This window comes from Melanostigma gelatinosum (genome assembly GCF_949748355.1).
Source record: "Melanostigma gelatinosum genome assembly, chromosome: 14".
In the NCBI taxonomy this organism is placed as follows: domain Eukaryota; kingdom Metazoa; phylum Chordata; class Actinopteri; order Perciformes; family Zoarcidae; genus Melanostigma; species Melanostigma gelatinosum.
The window spans coordinates 21,289,147-21,305,665 of record NC_136647.1 but is presented as its reverse complement, the minus strand read 5'-3'; the positions used below and the strand labels follow the sequence as shown (position 1 = coordinate 21,305,665).

The following is a 16,519-nucleotide window of genomic DNA, read 5'->3' as shown; positions in this document are numbered from 1 at the left end:
GAACGCAGCAATGCAGCGCAACAACGTACCCCAGCAACGTAACGCAGCAACGCAATGACGCAGCAAGCAACAACGGGATGCAGCAACGCAGTGCAACGGACCGCAGCAACGTAACGACGCAGCAAGCAACGACGCAGCAATGCATCAAGCAACAACGGAACGCAGCAACAGAACGACGCAATGACGCAGCCACGCAACGGATCACATCAAGCAACAACGGAACGCAGCAACGGAACGACGCAAGCACGGAACGCAAAGCAACAACGGAACGCAGGATGCCAGTGCCCCCCGCCGCCTACTTTCAGTAAACACAGCAAGTGACCATAACCGGGACATCTGGCACCGGGATGCCAGTGCTACCACCTCCTACTTCCAGCAACTTGCCGTAGCCGGGACCCTGGCACCGGGATGCCAGTGCCCCCACCCCGCCCACTTCCAGCGATGAACCCACACAATTGGCCAACAACGATGCTGCTCCCTCTACCGTCTTTTGGGGGGTTTTCACGACAGACGACGTTTGCCGTAGACCAGCTCGGATCTGGCAAGCAGATGCCATGTCGTTTCCCCTCATGCTATGAAATCTCACCAATAGCAGCCACAGTCATCACGTGGGGCCGCGGATGGCCGAGCAAGTCCATCCCTTAAACTCCTGACAACCTAGCAGTCGGTTACCCAATCATCAAATGACGCTGCGACACCCGTCTGCCAAGGGCGCGTCCTCGATGCAGCTCACGTCTGGGCCACCGCAATGCCATGGCTTTCTCGTTTCCTATGCCAGAAGTTCAGTCCTCCTCCAGACACCCGTCCAACATCGGTTCGGCCATATCCAACGCCGTCTTTAAACCCACAAATCCTCACTTGATCTTGCCGACCAGCGCACAGGCTTATTTTGGGGGTTCTGCAAGGCCCGGGAGGCGCAGTGGATCCTCAGCTAAGCCTCCCCCAAACCGCATCAGGCCAAATCTCCATCAACCATTCCTCAACACTCCAAACAACCGACGAAGGCTCGCTCCGGCCGAGGTGGGGGCCTAAGCTGGTGAACTTGTTACTGGTAGACTTCAATCATCCAATCCACCAAACAGGAGTCGATGGCAGAATAAGCTGTTTGGCATTGGCAGAGAAGCTTTGGCAAATTTTTAATGGGCGCAACCCACATACTCAGCTGTGCTGCTCATCCCACAAATGCATGTTCCTTACAAATGTGTCAACGTTTAAAAGGTAAATAAACAGGCTTTCCAACATTATAAAATTCATTGCCAAGAAGCATTGTTACAACAGAGAAATAATCTACCAAACACTAATTTCCGAACTTTTTGTTCGATGTTTATTTGGCGTTATGAGCCAGGATGGGAGTGGAACAGAAGGAGTTCTCCTTTGTGAGGATATCTTACAATGACGTTGGAATATTGATGACGTCATGTTTGCTGAAGAGTTGTTTCTTTTGCATGGATTCAATGTGGACTGAGGTAAACACCAATCTTACGACTCAATTATTGCCGACTACTTGAGGGAATTGGTCTAATTTGGGAAAATCAATCGATAAATCAAAACTTAGTAATTTTCAGAGGCTTCTGTCTGCATAGACAATCATTTAACTCGTGGCTGATGAACCCATGACAACTTCAGTGTGGTTTTATCTCTAGACTAAAGGCTCAGAAAATAAAAGCTTTTAACTAGTGAACTGGAATGTAGTCCAGTGTGGCTTTGCACAGATGTGTTTTTAGGCTTTTGCACCAAATACTATAATGAAATGTATTATATTCCCTTGTGACATTTGCTGAACCAATTTTCAGAATAGCAAAGTAAGCAATGAATAAATAACAATGAACAATAAATATTGAAATAGTTTGAGGTGGTTAAGAGCACTATTGTTGTACTCATGTGTAGACCTGTGGTAGAGTTATCCGTGAACGTGGTCAGTTAGCAAACCACTCAAGCATGAAATCATGTTGGTGATACAACCGATCTAATTTATTGGCGAACTGATGGCATATGCATAACAGAATGCATAATGTACTGAAGACCTACTTAAAATGCATAGCCACTTTAAGAAAAAGGAAAAAGGAAAGAACTGAAATGAACTACACGTGTTGACTGAAGGAAGGAACAAATCAAACAAAGACTCAGCGGCTTGTATTCCCCTTTAAAGGACGAGGTGATCAAAAAAAGTCCCACCTGCTAACCCCCCCCTTTCAGACATGGATCCAACCCTTACCTATTGTGGTGTAGAGGACCTGGTCACAACAACGCTGCCCAGATAGCTGAGATCAATCAAAAACAAAGCAGGTAAGACTCCAGGAGCCATCAAGAACCACCATACTGCGCCTAATTCATAATGATGGAGACATTGCAGTACATGAGAAGCGGACAGGCCCTGTGACACACTTTGCCCAACAACCTTTCCTTGGTAGTCAGACCTGGGGGTGTCCTTGGGGCAATTAAAGGGGTTGGGGAGAGGAGGGTTACAGAAAGGGAAGGAGAAGTAGGGTAGGAGAAAATCGGAGAGGTTGGAGGGTAAGGGAGGATTGGTCATGCAGTCAGGTTACTAAGGCCGAGGATGAGCCGCAGGGCCTGCCAAGATGAACTCTTCTTTAAGCATCCCTCTGCATGATAAAGGCATCTTCAAAGGCTTGGAGCTAGACATAAAAATGGGTGTTTGCTTTGTCTGGGGAATCAATTGGATGAATATTATAGAATTCCTCCTGTTAGGTGAAAGCAGGGTAACACATGATACAGATGGGAAAACAGGGATCCTGTGGTGATGTCTGCAAATTCCCAGGCCTTTAGGGGCTTGTGCCAAGCAAAATACATGTTTTTCATCCGGATGGAGTGTAGCCCCAAAAGGTCTGAAATGTAATCTGTGAAGCAAATGCATTGTCTTGTCAATTCAACAAATAATTTGTTTCACAGTTTATACTTTTTTGTTTCACTGGAAAATGCAATGTACTTTTCAAGGTGATCATTTTAAGACAATGCTTCACAGATTGAATGGGTGAATACCTCTAACTTGATGTCTGACATGAAAAGCAGCATTGACCAAACTGAAACTAAACTGAACTTCCAGAGCTCATCAAATGAATCATCTCAACTAAATGGTTTCCTTCAACCATACGGTTTTCATTTTTCACATGAAAGTGTTAACAAATGGAAAAAAGCATCTATAAAAAAACAAAACTAATTTGCCACAGAGATGATTTAAAGATTGATCGATATTAGACAGCACTGTCACTAACCAAAATGTCAGAGCAACTTCATACATCAAAGCATTATGGGTTGGGGCAGATGACTCAAATGGTATCCCTCTCTGCATGCCTAATGCACCTACCCTGAAGCTGACAACTGGGGTGGAGAGGGCTCAGATGGAAGGATCCCCTCCTCAGTCCTCCTTTGAGATGGCATCTGCCCAAATAGGTTGCTGCTTTCCATGGGGGGTGATGGGGACTGGGAAGCTGGGTAGCTGGTTGCAGAGGTGGCAAAGGCCATGTGGGAACGGTAGCTGGGACTTGCTCTCCTGCTACCCTGGCCTTGGGCAGGTGAGGAGGAGGGGGTAGATCTCCTTGAGAAGCTGGCTGTGGAAGGAGGGAGGAGGGTAATCTCAGACATCTCTGGGGGTATGTGAGGTTGGACAATGCTGGGACGTGGCCTGGGACGTACTACAATCTCTGGGGAGCCCTCGTGAGAACTAAGGGGGCTTTGGGTGAGGGGTGAGAGTCGGGAGGGCTGGAGAACCACCTGATGCATGCCATAATCCATCCTACGAGCCTGTCTTGGACTGAAACGAGGGGTGGTTTCAAACCATCGTGTGTCCAAGCTACTGAATTGGCTAGGGATAATATGGGCCATTGGATCGGTGTAAGGCAAAACCGGCACACCCATACCGTGGCTTGTGTGTCTTAGCTGCCCTAAATGTGCCTCTTGCATAGCAAAATGCTTGGCTGGGGAGCCACGAGGCCTGGCCTTGCTGGGAGACTTGCTTGAGCGGCTCTTTGGGGCCTGCAGTGGCAGGACAGCTGGGTAAGTAGGCATTGGAAGGGAGGAGGGCTGGAAAGCACTTAGGGGAAGAACATGAGGTGGAGGAGGATAGGGTGAGTCGTGGCGGAGATGCAAAGAGTGATGGGGCGGAAAAATAAACTGGGGCCCCTCCAGACTTGCAAAGGTGAAATCCAGTCCCTGCCAAATCTCCGGGGAACGAGAGGAAGAGGTGAGTGTCAGAGGAAGTGGGAAACCAGGGACAGCATATTGTGGGAAATCACCCTCCCCCATTTCTTCAGGAATCATGGGGTGGCCGAAAGGACCTTCAGCAAGGTATGGAGGGGAGGACATGACTGAGCTGAGAGGGCTAGTATCAGGCATGTAAAAAGGAGGTGGGGGATCATGATCCCCAGGGTGGCCTAGGTAGCCATAGAAAGCTCTGTGGTGGAGAGAACCTCGGATCTGCCCAGTGGCCTGGAGCCGACTGCTCTCCATGATGGTCATACCTTCGAAGGGCCTCTGGAAACGAGGGCTGTAGGCTGGAGGTTGCAGGTAGGATTCCTGACTGGAGATCGGAGAAATCTGGTGAGGCCGGAGTGGTGCCATAATTGGAGGCAGAGGCCTGGGATCGTCATTCTCTTCGTCTGACTGCCGGAATTCAGGATAGAGGTCTGATTCTTCCACAAAGGGGAAGCCCTCAATTCGCCGGGGCTTAACAGACATTTCTGGGTCAGTGGGATCTATGACAAAGCGTCCATCTGGGCCTCGGCAGATGAGTTCAATTGGTGTTGTTGCTTCAGCTTCATGCTTGGAGATGCCGTATTTCTTGCTTGTTATTGCTCTTTTGGTCTTCTTGTATAAAGACAACTCCTCCCTCTTCCCCGGACTTGGGGGTGGTTTCATCCCACGCTGGTCATGACTATCTTCAGATGATTCTGACAGGGATGCCTTTGAACGAATGCTCTCTGGGCTCACCTTTCCTGATGATGACCTACAGAAAAGAATACAGAAGTAAATCTTTAAATATTCACGAAGCCAGTACTCTGTGCAAAGCTTCAGTGAAGGTGCTGAAAACGGATCCAGCTACAATAAAACTAAAATGACAACACACCTTACACAAGAAGACGAGATATAAAAGCACAGGTTTAATCAATAACATCAATGATGGCTGCACTCCATTGAGAAGATTATGACTTCTACTTCAAAACACCTTTTTGAAGTCATGAGTGAACAAAGATGTCCTGCAAAATATGTTGCCTGCTAATTTTCAATTTGTGTGCTGTTTGCAACATCTTCACAAGTTGATAGGGATATAACAACCCTCCACTGTACTGAACATAAACATGGAGTGACCAATGGGAACTTGAGAAGAACTATGACTCCTTCAATAGCAGTCTCAACTTTTCTCTTGATACTAAATGTTATGAATTTTGCCTGACAGCCGGGAATTCATGTGTATGTGCTTCTGCATCATCTCAACTTTTCATTCAACAGTCACAAAAAGACATTATGTGCTGCTATGCCTCACCGTGGACAGATACTTCGCTTGAACAGTGAGGTTCAAGTGACTGTAGATGCAGACGTTTGGTGACACAAGGTCATTGTTTTATTTGTCAAGTAGTCAGGAAGGTGCACACAATGAGGGAAAACCACACACTAAATGGACCAGTGGCAATCTCCAACATACATTATATAAATTTCGGGCAATTCCATTAAAAAAAGGAAAATGAGAACAAGAAACTGCTTTGTTGGTACACACACAGTGCCTTTCACTCTAGCTATCTGAAGTGTATTTGGACAGTGACACCGTTTCATTTGTTTTGGCTGTGTACTTTATTTGAAATTAAATAATGACGTTATAAAAAAATAACTGTTTTTCAGCTTTAAAGCTTTGGAATGGGTAGCTTCAAATCTAAAATATTCCATTACAATATTAAATATCCATGACTAAAAAAGCAACATAAAGTAAAAAAATATTTTGCCATTATAATAGAGAATTTAACAGTCAAACTGCTTCTGTGTGAGTGTGGTTAGATTACATTTGACTGACAGTGAACAAACAAAGCACCAACTGTCTGGAAGAATGTGACATCACATTTTTTGCATCCCCGCTCATTTCAAACTAGTGTGCATAGCACAGAGAAAAAATGGAAATATTAAAACCCCCGAGTGAAATAACCAGTGTTCAGACTTAGGAACCCATCACCAACACATTTACAGAAAATGGTGTTTTAATCCTATATGGGTGTTCACATTCATACTAAGACTTGCAGCCTTTTCATACATAGTTCCCATACCTTTTGGACAATGCTAAACATTTACAGGGATACATAAGGATATAAACACTCTCAAATTAAAGTTGAAGATGAACAATACTTTTCTTTCAACAATACCTACAAAATCTAGGTGTATTTCAGTGTGTGGCATACATGTTTCAATAAATATGTAAGCATTTCTACGACCCCTTGCTGTTTCAGAGCTGGGAAGAAAACTCCCTTTATGCCACGTGCACTACATGATGCTCACGGTGAATATGTCAGGATGGCTAGCATGTTAACTGCAGTACTGTCTGGAGTCAAGCTTGGGAGTTACAGCTTGCTTGACCACTCCAGGGCCAAATAGTAAGAATCCATGACGATGTCATGAGAGGAAAAAGAGCTGGCCTTTGCACTTGATTCCAGCAACACTAGTTGCCATCAACAGCAATGTAACGCTCTGGTATGGCAGGCAGGTGTGACCGGCAGGTGTGGGAGCAGAGGCTTTGACCCAAGACATCTGCAGAGGAGTGAGAATATAACCAACCATAGCTGGGAGTGACACTGGCCTTGTGTCACTACCAAGTCAAAGGTCATTCTAATGAAAGTCAGCTGAGATAGTCCAATTGCTGCAACTGTCCTTTTTTTCTGTGGCCGGCTTTGAGGGTGAGATTTCTGGGTGGCTTCAACGACTTTAAGTTGAGCGGTGACAGATATACCTTGTATTTGTATTTGAGAATATGACCAGTACACACCACACTTTAAAGGACACGATATGAAACTCTTTTCTCAGTTGGCGAGACATTTTTTATGTGTTAATGACTGTCTTCTTATAGGAAGGAGTAAATGAAAACCATGATTGTTTTTGAAGCCACAGTTACTTTATTTCGTGGAAGATAAAACATATAGCCAATCCTCATAGGAATCACTCAGACGTGTGCTTATAATATAAGAAGAGTCTTTATAAGGCAGCTGCCACTGAAAAAACACTGTTACACCAGATAAATACTCAGATATGGTTTCTGTGAAAAAGCAAATATGCTTTATTGAGCTACAGAGACAGATACTACTAAAATATAGCTAGTTGTCATAAACTATGGTGATAATCTATACCCATGTATATATTGTAACAGAAACACATACATCACAACAACTATGCTTGTCATAATATGGGCTGCTCATACAATGTAACAATCATAACGGTTACTTTTCTGTTATGTCTGTTGATTTGACCATCATTCCCATTGGTTACAATAATCAGAAACTGTAACGTTGATGATGCTATTGCGTCAATGTTTCTCTAAGAAATACGGACTACTCCAAGACGAATAGTGGCCACAATGATGAGAAGCAGGCTATTTACTGTATGAGCAAAATCTTCCCTTCATGCACACGTAACAATAAGAAACACAGCTGATTATCTTCAAACTGGCTGCTTCACGACAAAAAGAACATTAATTACTGTGTGATCACCACTGATGCTGTACACGAAAAATAGGTCCTTCAAATCAACTCGATCCTCATTCAATCAGATAAAATAGCGAGTACAGACAAGGTTTTTTACAAGTTTACACAGAAGCTAAAAATGCAGATTAACAACTCAAACACTTGGCATTTATTTAACGCAACAAGGTAGATTAACAGGCAGAAACAACAAGTGTGACTGTGACAGCATCTGGGATGAGAAAGGAATAGTGGTGACGTGAATCATTTCCAAGGTGTCAAAAATAAAGTGTTCCAGGTCACTCGGGGGTGAAACGGGGATTCAAAGGAGTGAGAAAGGACCCGCCGCACACACAGCTCAGACTGTAGGAACGGCTACAACGCATAGAGTGCTGTGAACAATGCAGAAAACAAGGATTATGTTCAAGGAATAGTTTTAGATGATTGATTCTCTCATATCTGTACGGTTACCATAAGGCTACAGCTGGTTAGCTTAGCATAAAGACTACATTGGTGACTAAATCAGCCTACCAACGCCACTCTTCGCATTTCCCATAACGTCAAACTGTTCCTTTAACAAATACAGCAAAGCCCTGTGGTTGAACGCACATCTCAGGAATGATTTCATTGCTCTGGAAAGTCTCTCAATATGTATATATTATTTTCAGACAAAAGCATATATATATATATATATATATATGCATGATGTCATTTACCAAAACTTTCTTCTTCACTTTCATTTCATGATCTGCCTCTCATTGATGTTTCAACGAGCCGTTACCATACAGAGAATGACCAGTTTACTGTATGTAGTCCACTGACAGGATCTCAGAGCAGGTGAGTTAAAGTGAATTAGAGTTGATGAGACGTCAGTGCTGCTCCGATGTCCGTATATACGAAGCAAGAGCAAGGGGACGGTTAGGTTAGCTTAGCATTAAGACAGGAAGCAGGAAGAAACAGCTAGCCTGGCTCACTGCAAAGGCTAAAAGTACACTAATTAGCATCTTATACCTCATTGGTTTCCCTCTGCTTACAGTCTTTATGCTAAGCTAAGCCAACCAACCCCTGGTCCCAGCTTCATATAGCGTACAGACATGAGAGATGTATCAATTCTGATTTAGCTTTAACCCCAAAGAGAAGAAGGGGTTTTCCCAAAGTGTCAAACTATTCCTTCAGAGGGAGCCATATACTTTTTTAAGTTCAAATATGTATTTTCGGTTTCTACTAGAACATGTTTACATGCTTAAATGTTCATAAAACACATTGTTTCTCATACTGTCTGAATATACCTTTATTCAACCGGTCTAAAAACACTCAGTTTTAGCGACTGTCTCTTTAACTTTTTTCAATGTGGGACCTTTAAATAATCCAGATGTAAAGCTGTGAGATCCTCTTAGCCAATGACATACATTATAATGACCATTGGAGGTTTTGTAACTGGTATGGTGTCCAGAAGTCCAGAAAGATGACATGTCCCATGATCTACTCCTGCTGTCCTGAATGGGGATGAGTGTTAAGTTAAGAGATATTAGTAAACTGATTTTGTCATCCTGTCTTCTTAAATCTTGTCCCGCATGCTTTTATATCCCTAATGATCAGTGCTGAACTGAGAATTCTTTACATCTTCTGCTGATGAAGTTGCTTCATCTTTTCATCAATGAAAGACCCAGACCGGTATTGTTGGCGACTTTGTGGGTACATTTGGCCAGACGCATGCAGCCAGGCCAGGACTCTGAGGAGCCGGGGGGTTGAACCAAAGTGCAAAAGGGGGGGGGGGGGGGGGGTGTATACTGTGTGCAAGAACAGGGGGACAGCGGTTGGCACACTCACTGAGGACTGGAGGGTCGGGGCTTGTACCTGCCTGTGTCCAGCCCCTCCCAGTAGGGTTCAATGCTGGGTATGAGGCTAAGTGGGCTCCTGTAGAGGTGGGGAGATCAGACAGTAAGAAGTGAGGAGAGTATGGAGGTTAGGAGGGAGCGCGTCAATGAGAGGCATCTTTGAAACAGCAACAGAAAAAGAGAGGAAACAGGTTGATATTATTAAGTGGGTTGAAAAAAGGAGAGGAATGGGAAGAGGCATTATTAGGAGAAGATCAGAGAGAAAGGCTGCCATGGAGCAACTAGAGGGAGATAAAGGCAGGGTTAGGTTATTGAGGCCCAAATCCTACATTCTCATAACCAGAGCACTATTCCACTGATACTCAGTCTTCTCGAGGTGAATGTCATTTTTCCCCACAGACACAGGCGGTAGAAGAGGGGCGCGCAGGGAGAACTCAAGCGAATGCGTATTTGGTGGAATGAGACGTGTGACTGCTGATGACGGCTGCACCGCTGTGGTGCCGCTCTGTTGCTTGGCGTTGGGAAACATTGGCCTATGCATGTTGTCTTACATCAAAACTTTGCAAAGCATCCACACAAGCACAGCAACCCCGGACAGATGAGTCAAACAGGAAATATGCAAGTGTTAGGTTAGTGCAGTGGTTCTCAAACTTTTTCTGTCGCGCCCCACTTTGGAGGAAGAAAAATGTTCATGCCCCACCGCCACAACAAAATTGTAACAAAATGGTCCATGTTGAATTTTTATTGAAACAACATTTTGTGACTCCTCCGTCTGTGCTTTTTCAAATAATAGAATAAAGAAAATTTCAATCACTTTTAAGTAAACCAGATTGCTCCATCAGACAAAAACAAATAAAATGTGCAATCACTTTGTCAGAACAATGCAAATGAAGTTATATCTGTGCAAAAAAGAACTACAATTTGGCAAAAAATAGCTTGTTGCAATTGGCTGCAATTAACCTGTTTTGCACTGAACATCTTTTCAAGATAACAATAAAGTGCAACAACAATAAAGTGCAACCTGTGAAAAACTAAACAAAACAAGTTTCATACTAACCGCAGCTAGTTTTCAGACATAAAACACAGACTGGTCTCTCCTCACTCCTACCGCGTTCACTGTGAAACCCAGAGCAAGAGAGGCCTCATCACATGTTCTTCTTGGCTGCTTGCTATTCGTCTCGGATGCATCGCTTGCGGTTACTTTTCTGTTCCCGCCAAATGTCTCTTCATTTGGAACACTAAGCCACACATGTGAGTCGCCAAGGATCATGGCCGTCGCGACGTAACGTAAACATTTACACGAAAGTACAGGCATTTCGCCATGTATTTATTCATTACTAATACAAAAATTCTGCATTTCCCCCTGCGCCCCACCTGTAATACCACCGTGCCCCACAGTTTGAGAACCACTGGGTTAGTGCGTAGACATCTTAAATGGTTTTCTGATTTTAAATGAGACAATCCAGATTAAAACTGGTGCTGTTTGTAATGCTATCAGACAATATTAACTGTTTCCACTAATTGATCTGAGACTGTTTTTTTTTCTTCCTACCACTGGGTGTTGCCAGAGTCAGACATCGTTAAGGTCTAAACACGGGGGCTTTGAGAGGGTTTCTTTGTCCTTCTAACACACACTTAAGGTGCTTTCACACCTGTAGTTAATCCGGTCCAGACCAAGGACAATAATGATACCTTGTTGCATTTTAGTTCCTTTTTTTAGTAGACTTTTTACAAACAAATCAAAAGGAGTAAACATTTATAGTTATAGCGACTCAGGGCATCCTGTATCACGTGAGGGAATCTCACTCCTGTACTGTCAAATTACACGATAAAAGCCAAATCGTGTGTCTGTCTCTCATTACATTCTGAATCCACAACCCTGTCTGTGGTGCTCAGACTCAAGCCCACTGGTTCCTCCTGAAGACCTCAATTCTACATACTGTCTAAAAGGATGAATAAACAACAAACGTCACTACAACAGGAGTAAATAGTGCATTTGATGGGGACTATTTTCAGCCATGGACCAGGTGAGCTGCTGAGTAGTTAGGGCAGCAGGTGTATGCGCTACGGAGTCCAAATAAACTACAGTGTGAAGGAACATGTCACCCAGTGCAACAGTGTTTGTCTGGGATGTGTTTGTGGACAACAATGGATCTCTATGGGACAGAGGACGAAGATGTATCAGACTTTGAGACACATTTGAGACACACATTGAGACATTTTCACTTGTCTCATACAGGTGTAACATCATGATGGAAACTTTCCATTTATTAGGTGTGCCAGTGCCAGGGCTCCAGCACACTGGCACGTCTCACTAGAGCCCTGGTTAATGTTAGAAGTCACACGTGTGCTCCTCCTGTTATGATACAACAAAATGTCAGCTGTGAAAAGAGTCACTGGAGGGACCTGAGGCGCCTCTATGATGGTGGGTTGGATGGATTTCAGGGTCAACATGATGATTTGTTCTTCTTCTATAAACACAAGGAACATGCAGGATCGACATCACTGACGCAACAATGTGAAGTAGTTCTTTAGGGGTAGACGGGATACGTTGATGTGTATGATCCTACCTGGTGTGTTGTGTGATTATGGGGTTTGCAGTAGATGCAGTAGAGCTCTGTGAAGCAGTGAGTAGTGCTGTGAGTCATGTTGGGGTTACTTACGGTGTTTCCATGCTTTTTCTGCAGTGGGTTATGGAGAGTGGGGGGTCTGGAGAGAAGACAGAAAGAGGCCATTCAAGATCAGCTTTATCTGTATGTTTTTAGTAAGTTTGTATGATAATCACTGCAGTGTTTTCCATCTCTCATTTCTGAACGAACAGAAGCAGTGTAAGAGACGGAGCGGATGAACTGCTTTCACATTCAGGGCAGAATTAAATGTTTTAAGGAGGGCTCAAAGCCCCTGCACTTCATATTTATACTGAGGGCTTTTTTGGTATTGATGATAAACAACACTGATCTGAGACATTTACATATGAGGTTTATAGAAACGCCATTCCCCCAAAGACGACATCAGTGTTGCTGCAGCTGAGCCTGGAGCAGGTTTGATACAGAGTGGAAGGAAAATAGAAAAATGCAAATTAGGCTATAACAAAAAAACATCAAAAATAATAAGTGACTATATCCATGGCTGCTTTCTGAAGTGTCATCAAGCTATTGTTGCTTACATTCTGAATCAAACTATTAAATGGATGCTTGCTGTTTGAACTGGAAACAGTTAAAGTACATGAATCAGTGAAGTACAGGTTAGGCCCCATGTTCTCAAATAGGACTAAAAGCAGTCATGATTTCTTCAAGGAAAGACTTTTTATTTGTCCATGCAGTCTGAACACAAGCTACATATATTGTGTGTTAGCAAGTTGTTTCAATTGTTACATTTCTGGTCCTAAACCCCCACAAAAAGAAATGATCCTGTCAGAACTTTATTTTCACCTGTTTCACAGTTTACTTCCTTTTTTTTTTAAGGAAGTAAAATATTATCCTGGCAAAACCTTTTTATCAGCAGTCATACACACGGGACAGAAAACAACATAAATCAAAATTAGAAAATGGATTACCAGAATTCATTTGATTTAATTCATTTTTCTCACTTGCCTCTCGGGGCTCTTTTATCTTTTAGAGTGTAGAATGTGCATCTGGCGGGGAGGATGCAGACCAACTGAAAGCTAGGAGAACTACTGAAATGGGCCTATCTAGAGCCAGTGTTTGGTTTGTCCACTCCGGGCTGCTGTAGCAACATGGCAGACTTCATCACTCCCTATGTAAATATAAAAAGCTCATTCTAAGGCAACGAAAACACAACAATTCTTCTTTTCAGGTATTTATACACTTCAGACAACATAGGTAATAACATTATATTGCATTTCTGCCAATATATCCTCCTGAATGCTACACACGGTTCCTTTAATGTATTCTGTACAATATGAAATAATCTTCTCATCTCATGCCATATTTTAAAAGTTCCCAAAACATTGGCTTAGTGATATTGGAGACAGCTATTAATGACGTGACTTCTTCCCTCACCTCTTTTCCTCTTAAGCTTCCTCCTGCGCTGCTTGTTGACGAAGCAGGCCGCCATCGTACTGAACAGGACAGCTGCTGCCAGGAAACAGATGGTGGCCACGATGCCAGCCACCACAGGCCGCGCCAGTCCACGTTCCTCCACCATCTCCGGAGGAGGGAAGAAGTCTGTGGGGTGAGGGGGGAAGAGGGAAGAGTCAGGGACGCTGAGCTGGTGGAAGTCACAGTGTAGCATCAAAATGAAAAGGCCGTCAAAATAAAGGACGTGAGAGTTTGCAGTTGGGACATGGTGTGTGGGCAGAGACGTGGCCTGCCTGGAGGTAGAAGGGAAATGGACAGTGGAATGGAGGAGCGAGCAAAGAGAGTAAAAGAAACAAATGTTAAACCTTAAGTTAGCCCACTAGACTTCTGACATGGCACTGCTCAAGATTAATGCTAAAGTCAACGCTCATGTCCTGGCTCTGACAGCGGGGCTGATATTTACCACGCAGAAATAAGAGCACGCTGTCCTTTGCGAGAACACACTGTGCTCTGATTAAGCAGCTATTTAATTATATGAGAAACTGAATCAGAATCTTCTGATGTTAATTGGGGGGGGGGGAGGTATGCGTATTGGTCTCCAACCAAAAGAAAAGAGACACCTCGTGCAATACTCCAGGTTCCTGCAGAGGAGCCTCTGAAGTGAAAGGAAAGCCCCGTTATCTCCAATGAGGTTGAAATATGCAGGAGCTGACCTTTATACTGCATGTGACTAAGCAGAGTGTCAACTGTTTTCCCCTTGCAGTGGAGACAGCTGTGGAGGCGACATGTGCACTGCATTATCTTTGGATTGTGTTCTGCTTGGAATAATGCTTTGTGTCAGATCACATTAATTACTAAGTTTAAAATTCCCAAATGCTTTAAATTCTACTGTTCTGCAGAAAGAAATCCAGAATGGATGAATATTCTAACGTCTTTCACTGCTGGACACAAGATGTCTCTTACTTCACTGAAAGGTCGATTCTCAACAGTGGTGGCAAGTAACTAAGTACATTTCATCAAGTACTGTATTTGTAGTTACTTTGCAGATTCATGTCATTGAATACAATACATAATACATGAATACATTATGTTGTACTATTATTGGTTAAGAGTTTATTGATTGGAGGGGGAAGCTACGCAGCAGTGTGTAAAGCAACTGAAGTGATGAACACATGAATGCATCACTTACAGTATGATCTCATTGATTTATTCTCAAATGGACCATTCTGCAAAATAATGAGCTGTGTGGTTTTGGCACATTATGTTTTGATTTTAAATGTACATTTACTTCACTCAAATGTTGAATGAATGATTTCAGCTGTAACACAACGTTCTCAACTGTGCTATTGATGCTTTTATTTATTTGTTATGACATGGCCATACATGAAAAATGAACATGAAGGCTGGTTTCCACTTGTTAATAATGATTAACAGAATAAAGCTATTATTACTGGTTTGTTTTAATGCTGCGTCAACATAAACTGAAGGGAAATAGGACGTAATGAATGTACAGAATATCATAAATCAACCATTGCCATAATAATCCTAATAATTCAGAGAAGCTGATACGTGGCTATGATTATCCACATGGGAAAGGAGACAGTGGATGGGAGGCTTACAGATGTAAGTCTCTTACATTGGTTTCCTTCACTGAGTAACAGCTTGTCAACCTGGACATGAACTTTGAATTATGATTCAAACTTGAAGTGATCATGGTGTCACTGAGAGATGTTCTTGGATATTTACAACATAAACCATCTCGGTGTGTAGAACCATTTCGATCAATGTATTCAAAGTGCTGCAGTTTAAGATTTCCCAAACAAACTGGAGCATAACAGGGATGCTTATTTATTGAATATTAATCACGATGACGATTTTGGCTTTCCCAAATGAACAGAACACGATCAACTGCGATATTGCCATTTAAAATGCGTGCTCCGCTTCTAGAAGTCTTCGCTGCACATCAAATCGAGCGCTTCCTAAACCAACAGCCAGCGACCAGGGGGCAATCCAGATGTTTTGGCCTCACTTTTGAGGAGCCGTCATGGCCGCTGCACGGCCCCTTACACCTTTGAACTGTGTTACAGCTGCAGTCCAGAGAAGAAGATTAATATACTTTATATTATAGGTTTTGCATTACGCAGAAGAAGACAAAAATGCACGAAATTCAGGTAAATAACCTTATTTTAAAAATGATTTTGATTTGTAAAATAGCAAGAATGCAGCACAACATGAGAGTGTAGATGAAAGTTTAGCTAAAATGTGGAAGTGCAATAAAAATGTTTTGTACCCTAAAATCAATGAATAATCGAGATCTCAATATTGATAAGAAATAATTGCATTTATCATTTTGGCAATAATCCTGCAGCCTTACATTCTAGAGCTGTCTTTCTTCTCTGTTCAACACGGCAGAGTTGTGCACGATCAATAATCTTACGGTAATGAAAAGCCAGCCAGAACACTATAGAAGGCAACTTTAAGTCCCGCTGTAGAGCAACCACCTCCTCACTTATTAATGCTGGAGCTGTGTGAGTGGCCGACATGCTGATGAATCGCTCAGTGACGACCAGCGGGGATTATGTGTCAAGCTTTGTTTGAGTGGTTCATGTGCTGCAGTGAAGCATGATACAGCAAAATGTAAAGTGTTGTCATGAAATAACTACTGATCAGCCAGAGAACACCTTTCACCTTCAGTAAGAGAGGGTGCATCCACATCATGTATGGAGTATGATGCTGATTGACGACATGCACGGAAAAAAAGCAGTCAAATTATTACTTTTGAGCCTTTGATCACCACTGAGCGTAGCTCTACACATGTACCAGTAGGGGGCAGCAGAGTGCATCCAGAGACCCGTGAGCACATCCAGTCTATAAACGCTACCAACAGCTGCTCTTCCCAAATGATGTGCACATCATTTGGGAAGAGCAGCTGTTGGTAGCGTTTATAGTGACCGCTGCAGGAAATGACATC

The 16,519-nt window shown here is 43.2% G+C and overlaps 1 protein-coding gene across 1 annotated transcript in view; it reads right to left on the bottom strand.

Moving 5' to 3' along the window:
* The window catches only part of igsf9bb (immunoglobulin superfamily, member 9Bb), a gene marked incomplete at both ends in the record, with an annotated part of 121,076 nt that overhangs the window by 9,435 nt on the left and 95,122 nt on the right, over positions 1-16,519 (bottom strand). The window contains 4 exons of the mRNA XM_079283559.1: positions 3,326-4,963; positions 9,501-9,587; positions 12,172-12,217; positions 13,531-13,695. Coding sequence (XP_079139685.1) covers positions 3,326-4,963; positions 9,501-9,587; positions 12,172-12,217; positions 13,531-13,695 — 1,936 coding nt within the window. The remainder of the gene's footprint in view (positions 1-3,325; positions 4,964-9,500; positions 9,588-12,171; positions 12,218-13,530; positions 13,696-16,519) is intronic.